The sequence below is a fragment of the Nanorana parkeri genome, unplaced genomic scaffold (assembly GCF_000935625.1).
Source record: "Nanorana parkeri isolate BGI_ZX_2015 unplaced genomic scaffold, ASM93562v1 scaffold316, whole genome shotgun sequence".
NCBI lineage: Eukaryota > Metazoa > Chordata > Amphibia > Anura > Dicroglossidae > Nanorana > Nanorana parkeri.
The window spans coordinates 91,071-98,326 of record NW_017306584.1 but is presented as its reverse complement, the minus strand read 5'-3'; the positions used below and the strand labels follow the sequence as shown (position 1 = coordinate 98,326).

The 7,256-nt window shown below is 41.7% G+C and overlaps 1 protein-coding gene across 1 annotated transcript in view; it reads left to right on the top strand.

The window, feature by feature from the left end:
* Window positions 1-6,238, top strand: part of LOC108788295 (RH-like protein) — a 29,222-nt gene extending 22,984 nt beyond the window's left edge. Inside the window, exons 7-10 of the mRNA XM_018558040.1 lie at window positions 1,767-1,897; window positions 2,306-2,385; window positions 5,027-5,100; window positions 6,189-6,238. Of these exons, the coding sequence (XP_018413542.1) occupies window positions 1,767-1,897; window positions 2,306-2,385; window positions 5,027-5,100; window positions 6,189-6,215 (312 nt within the window). The 3' untranslated portion in view covers window positions 6,216-6,238. The remainder of the gene's footprint in view (window positions 1-1,766; window positions 1,898-2,305; window positions 2,386-5,026; window positions 5,101-6,188) is intronic.
* The last annotated feature ends 1,018 nt before the right edge of the window (window positions 6,239-7,256 follow it).

Genomic DNA, 7,256 nt, shown 5'->3' with positions numbered 1-7,256 from the left:
GACGGCGTTTCAGGGTCTCGGCCGGCTCTTCTGCCAGACCGCACTTACGGATCCCGGCTTCCTCCACCACCTGAACGTAGCTGTGGGGATCTGGACCCGCTCCTCCTGCTGCTGCTCGATAAGGCCGCCAAGGCTGCTGTCACACATGGCAGGGAGAGAGAGGGGAAGGAGCCCTCTCTCTCCCTTCAGCGTTTACCACATATGGCCAATGCATATATGATGAATGATGTCACAGGGGATCCCTGCTGATCGGATGCTTGCCAGTCTGCAGGGATACCCAGTGACATCATTCACCATATATGGACTGACTGTGCTGTACACTACACGTGTCGTGAAGTAGGCGGGACAGATGAGGAGGAGGGAGGGGATCAAGAGCTACACAGCAGCTGTCTTGAAGGCTGGCACACGGGGACGTGCAGATAAGAAGAGAGCTGCTGCGCATGTCCATAGATTCGTGGACGCGCAGCAGCTCTCAAGAGTCACTGTCAGTCACAGTGAGGAAGATCAGTGGGGAGGATCCCGTCAGACACGTCGGGATGTCTCCTCATTGCGGCGCTTAGCCCCGCCCACCACCTTAAATTAGGTTTTACAGCCTTATTGTGCATTTTGGCTAATTAGAGTAAACTACATAATTTACTTATTTAGCCTAAGGAATGCATTAATAAAGAAAAGATAGAACCCCATAGTTCTCCTTTAAAGAAGAACTCCAGGCAGAAGAAAACGTAACCATTTCCCCCCCCCCCCCGCATTGCAAGAGTTAAGTGCTCGTTTTTGTCTAGGGTCTACAATAGCAAAGATATACTCACCCGATCCTCAAACCCACCTAACTGCGAGACTGGTCCTTGCAGCCTAAATGAAGCAAAAGCTTCATTTATTGAAGTTTTTTGTCATATGACCAAAAAACCTCAATAAATGAAGCTTTTGCTTTCTTAAAAGGATTGGTGTGCTGGTGACATTTCTACAATTTTGCTGACATTCGCGGCGCCATCCGCGGTCACTGCGAGCACCCCCCACTACAAGGGACATATCGGTAAGGAGTGCGACAAGGATAGTACTTATGGTCCTTGCAGCCTCTCACGCAGCTCCAGCGGTCTATGATCCTGAGAGTCATCACGTCTTACACAGTGTATTAGGCACGAGGACACCAAGGGGCATTCAATTGCCAGAGCAGAGGGGGGAGAGAGAGGCCGTAAGGCCCGGTCTTGCAGCCAGACAGGACCGATGTTTTGTTGACTATATCTGCAGTGCCACACAAGATGAGGTGATCCCATAGCTGGATAGCAGGTATATTGTGGTCCCAAATAATATTGGCTGCAAAGATGCTATGCAAATATTGGCTTTTCTGAAAGCTGATATTTGTATGCAAGTAGACACTCCCTACTCCATAGCTTACACGTTGCTTCACACCAGAAAATTTGGGTATTTTGGTGTCCAATGTGGCTGATCAGGACTACAATCAGGCATTGTGTGGCACTGCAGAAACTGTTGGCGCTATATAAATCCTGTATAATAATAATAATAATAATAATATATTCTAAAGGGTGAGTGCTATGCAGTTGTGGAAGCACTTTGCTTTGTAACCTTCTGGTAAATAAAAGGTTGAAAGTGGAAGTACATATTGCTTTGGTTGTATTACCAAATAATCTATCGGAATGATTAAACTGAATAATACTGTACATTTGAATTACCTTTATGATTCTAGACAAATATACCTCTCTACAAAGTATTACCACTTTACCATGGTTACTGTATGTATTATTTTACAGGATACGTTAAGGATAGTTACCATAGTACATGACACGTGTGGTGTTAATTACACTTTTGGGGTGCCTGGTCTTCTTGGAGCTTTGGCCTATGCACTTATCATCCTTGTGGCAGACTATGGATTATTTGGATTGTAAGTATAAGATGTATAGAACAGCTTTCTTTGAAATATTTTCATTGTGTTACAGGTTCTTTCTATGTATTTGTAGGTACATATTTTTTTCAACATACATGGTCCAACACAGGGATTGGCAACCTCAGCACCCCAGTTGTTGTGGAACTACAAGTCCCATGAGGCATTGCAAGACTCTGAGCCACAGACATGACAGAGGCATAATGGGATTTGTAGTTTCACTACAACAGGAGTGCCAAAGTTGCCTAAAACTGGACTAACATATAACTAGTAAATATGCTAAAAGATGTTTGCAGCAATGGTTAGTTTGCATGAGAAAAGACTAAATAAAACTACTAACAAAATAACTGACAGTTCTTGCCTGTTCTGTGTTATATTTAATATGGGTCTTTATTATATTTTTCATAGTCCCATTTACCAAGCGTTGGTTGGTGTTGGTTGTATTCTCCTAACGTTGACGCTTAGTCTGGTTGGTGGACTTCTAACAGGTCAGTACAAGTATTGTTCGTTCCGAATTGAAAGCTGTATGAACTTTAGGAAATTCGGACGCATCCGAATTTCCGAATGAAGAAATAACGAATTCGAACATAAATTTCCAATAATGAAATTTCAGATGCATCCGAATTTTTTTTCTGAATGCCATTCGGAATTAACTTGTGTTGCTACTTCGCCCCCCCCCCAGCGAACTCATACCAGACCCCTTAGGTCTGGTAGGAATTTTAGAAGGGACCCCAACGCCAAAAGAAAACAAAAAATGAATCATGTCGAGGGCATGTGGCTTGGTAGGGTGGACGCTCATTTTCGCCCCCCCCCCCTTGCTGCTGTGCCAGTCTGCTGCTCCGATCAAGGGATTGGTAAGGGACTCCTTACCAAACTCCTCTATCTATCCACATTTATACACACAGTGAAAGGGATTTATGCATTTCGTATGAAGGGAGTTGTTGATTGCTCATGCTCATGACTAACTAGGGGGAATTTATCAAAAACTGGATCAAACAAAATCTGGAGCGGTTGCACAGCTGCTGTAGATTTTGTCTGCTCCAGTTTTTTGAGCAGACAAAATCTAGAGCAGCTGTGCAACTGCTCCAGATTTTGTTTGCTCCAGTTTTTGATAAATTCCCCCTAGTTAGTCATGAGCAATCAACAACTCCCCATAGTCAACCCAGATAATACGAAATGCATATAAAATCATACCATATGGATAGCAAAACTCCATATATATAATAATCATTATACTTAAAATGATAAAGTAATGAATGACAAGTGTACAGCCCATGTGAAGCACATTCATAGTTAGCAGGTGGAAATTTGACTGTCCTCCGTCGTGCCAGGCCCTTCTACTGGCTCCAAGCAACTGCCCAAACAAAAACGTTGCACACAGAAAGGTGTCTTCTAAAAAAGATCCACATTGGGAACCATACTCACTGCACTTAACAGCAAAATCTATGTTGGATAATGTTACAGGAACAGTGACAAAAAAAGGACATGCAGGAAAATATTGTCTTTTAAATTGTCTATATCTGTTAAAATGTGACCCATGTTGTCTACATTTTCAGCTTTGATAGGAGTTATATCTCATTTGCATTTCTGCAATATCTAATTTGCTATGTTGGATCTTTAATGTTTGTTTCAGAAACTGTTTTTACTAGAGATGCACCGAAATAGAAATGTAAAAACCGAAACGAAACCGAAATAGAAAAAATTGTCAGGCCGAAACCGAAAATGTTTTTATTTAAATTTTTTTAAATATTTTTATGTATAAACTTTTAATTTTTTTTATATTTAATTTATTAAATGAACAGGAATCCTCTATACTGGGTGTTCCTGTTCATTCATAACATGAGGACAGAGTATGTTTATTATAATCACAATCATGAATGAACAGGAAGTGATGTAGGAGGGGATGTAGATCACTTCCCATTCATTCATAATGGAGGATATATTAATCATACCATATCCTCAATTATCTACAAACACTCAGCAATCACTGATCGCTGAGTGTATGTAGCCCACTCTCCTCTCTGACACACGCTGTCACAAGAGGCTGAGCGAGCGGTGCGGGAGGAGAGCCCAGCCTCCTGTGACAGCGCTGTCTCCGCCCCCACACCGCTCTGCCGCACTGTGATAGGAGAGACACCGGCCGCTCACAGCGCTCTTGTCCCGCTGCGCTCGGCCGGCTGTCACTTTCTCTCTTCCACGCTGGGACACAGAGCAGCGCCCAATGGGGAGGAAAGAAATCACGGATGCGCCGATGTATCGGCAGGAAAATGGCACTTTCGGCATTTAGCCAAAAGTGCCATTTCCGGCCGATATGTTTCGGAGGCCGATATATCGGTGCATCCCTAGTTTTTACTTTATTCTCTTCTGTGGACTACATGTTATGTCTTGGCAAGCAGCAGTAATGGCATGTGCTTCTTGCAGGGAGATCTCCTTTGAACACAATTACCTGATCTACCAGTAGAGTCAGAATAGGCCACTGCACAATGGGCTTTTCTAACTGTATTGGTGGTTCAAATATTTGTGTCAAATAACTGTGGATACACTCATTTAGATTGCTGTTGTGGTCTTCACATGAAATCTCGCCTTGGAATATTATTGCAAATTTATTTATACAACTTTTGTCCAGCGGATAGCACGACACTAGTGTCCCTAGATGGCGCTGAAGAGTAGTTCCTATACTCCTCAGTGTCATCTACGGGCAACACATAGAAAGATGCCACTGTTCCTTTCTGGTGTTTCATAGTGCCCAGTGCAGAGAGAAAGCGGGTGCTCGCCCAAGGAGCTCTGCACCCTTCAAATGTATTTAATCCCATAGTCACAAACAGCCGCACACTGATGCCATCACTCCAGTAAAATCTACTTTATAGGCTCCAAAACATGCCACTCAGTCCATTCTTTGTTCTGCTCCACTCGTTCCAGCACAAACAGGCTTAATCGTACAAGCGTCAGTGCCTGCGAGAATGGCATCTGCCCAGCTTTATGCTGGGCGGAAGTTTTAGAAATAAATTTGCAAGTGTCAATATATTCTTAACGATTATCCCCAGTGAACAGGATTAAATAAAATAAGATGATAGACCTTGTTTTTTAAATTGCCAAAACTCTAATCATTTCTCACATCTTCTTTATCAGGTTTCCTGTTGAAATGTAAGCTTCTCAAACCCCCTAAAGAATGGCATTATTTTCATGATCAGCCATACTGGGAGGTAAGATATTAAACATGATAAATGTTACAGTGATACCATTAGATCAGTATTGCCTGATTTTGCAGCTTGCTAATGTAAAATGTTGAAAGGGAGAATGTAAGCTTAGCTTTCATTATCTGTCCATGTTACCTCCTGTAAACTAGGCATATCTAAATCAAAGCATGTTACAGGTCATTTGTCCATCTGCTGCCCTCATATACTTGACTACATTTAACAGAAATCCATCACCAGACATATTAACCTACATCATAAATACTTTAAGGGTTGCATAATGTATATGCTAGAGAACAGATATAAAGGTAGAAACATACACAGTTGTGAGAATAAGTTTGGGCTCTAGTCTACACATGCCGCAGGCTTTCCTGTACCACTCCACAGGTGCACGGGCATCCTGGTTCTCCGTACACTCTGCCCAAGTCCTCTGGGCAGAGTCTATTCATTGGTGTTCTGTCTCTGCACACACAACCATCTTCACTGCCTTGCAGATTGCTCCTCCTGCACATTGCCTGGCTCTGCATACACCCCTTCTTCACATATATAGAAGAACTAGGTAGCTACAATGAGGAAATTTCAAGGGAATGTGCATAGAAGGTAACATTCACCTTTTTTCACATAGTGTGAATGTTGCAGTAAAACCCTTTCCTATTGAAAACCAGATGTTGTCATCCCTCAGGGAGAATTTATTTTTACTGGGCGAATCTGGAGTAAATTTCCACTGATTTAGTTTAATATAGTGTGAATCTTCACTAAATAATTTAGGGCAAATTGCAAGCAGAATGACCATCATTTTATTGATAAATATACACCTAATTGTATTGAGACCTGCCATCAAATCAAAGCCCTATTTGCCGCCATGAACAAAGTATAACATGTTAGGGTACTCTGCTAAGGCAAAAAATATATTTGGTGAAACAAAAAAATGGTTCTGCAATAGCAAAGGCTGTGGGGCCGAAGTGATTACAATCATCTCAGCACCATGGATAATGTGAATATGTTGTATGTAAGCGAACACCCCATGGTTTATTTTTATACAAGCATAAACTATATTGTTCCAATTCTAATACATGTGTCTTTGCTTTTTCTTGCAGTTTGCTCACGTGGAGTACCATCTTTAGCATCGAAAGACAGCATATGGATACAAAGCTGTTTTGTTTTTGTTTTTAATTTCAAAGCTGTCTGAAACCTTTAGCTATGTCCCACTGGCTGTAAAAATGGACAGCTGAATGTCTCCTTGTTGTTACTACAAATTAAAGCGGAACTCCAGGCAAGCATATATTAGAGCTAGGACCGTTATTGCAGCAGTAGCTGCCCAGAGTGAAAACAGACCCCAAGCCTGATGATCCCTCTGTACAGTACACTCTCTTCTCCTGCCCATGTTCCCTGTGAGTACGTCTACATGAAGCACACCTAGTTGGCATCCAATGTTGCCACTCCCTCTGCCAGTTTCAGTGCTGCTGTGCATGGATTACAGGATGGTAATTTAACAACAAATTAGGATACTTACAAAGTTGTATTTAAAAACATGTTTAATGGCATAAGTAGAGAAATTAGTGGGGGGTTTTCTGCCTGGAGAGCGACTTTAAGTTTAAACATGTTAACTATGTTTTATTTTATTTGAGCTTTTCAGAGTTATTTCTGAATTAAAATCAAACTGTGTATGTTTGTGTGTGTGTTTATTAGGGGCACAGCAGGGCTCTTACCCTGAGCCTATGCCCCCAAACAGGAACTTCAGTTTCAGCTTTGAGTATTAGGAAGTGCATGCTATAGATCCTTCTGTCTACATTTTCTTTTTTCTATTTTCTTTTTTGTTATTGTAACCATTTGCAATGACTTGCTATGTACAAAAGTCACAGCAGTGTTTCTGAAGCCCTACCATATATTGAATTTTATCACATTTTTAAAGCAAACCTGTCCAGAGAGAAATATGCAGGCAGTTACCCTGGATCAAGTGCATCAGAACATCCGATCTTCATACTAGTTCCAGGTCATTAACATAGCACTGAGGTAAGAGGGTCACCTTGACAGCCATGAGAAGGAGGAATTGTCCACGCCATGATTATTATTTTTATACAGCATTTATAAAGTGCAGCACTTAAGAAAAAAAGGAAGACAACAGAGTTACAAAACAAGAGACCAAGACCAGAGGGTTAAGAGGG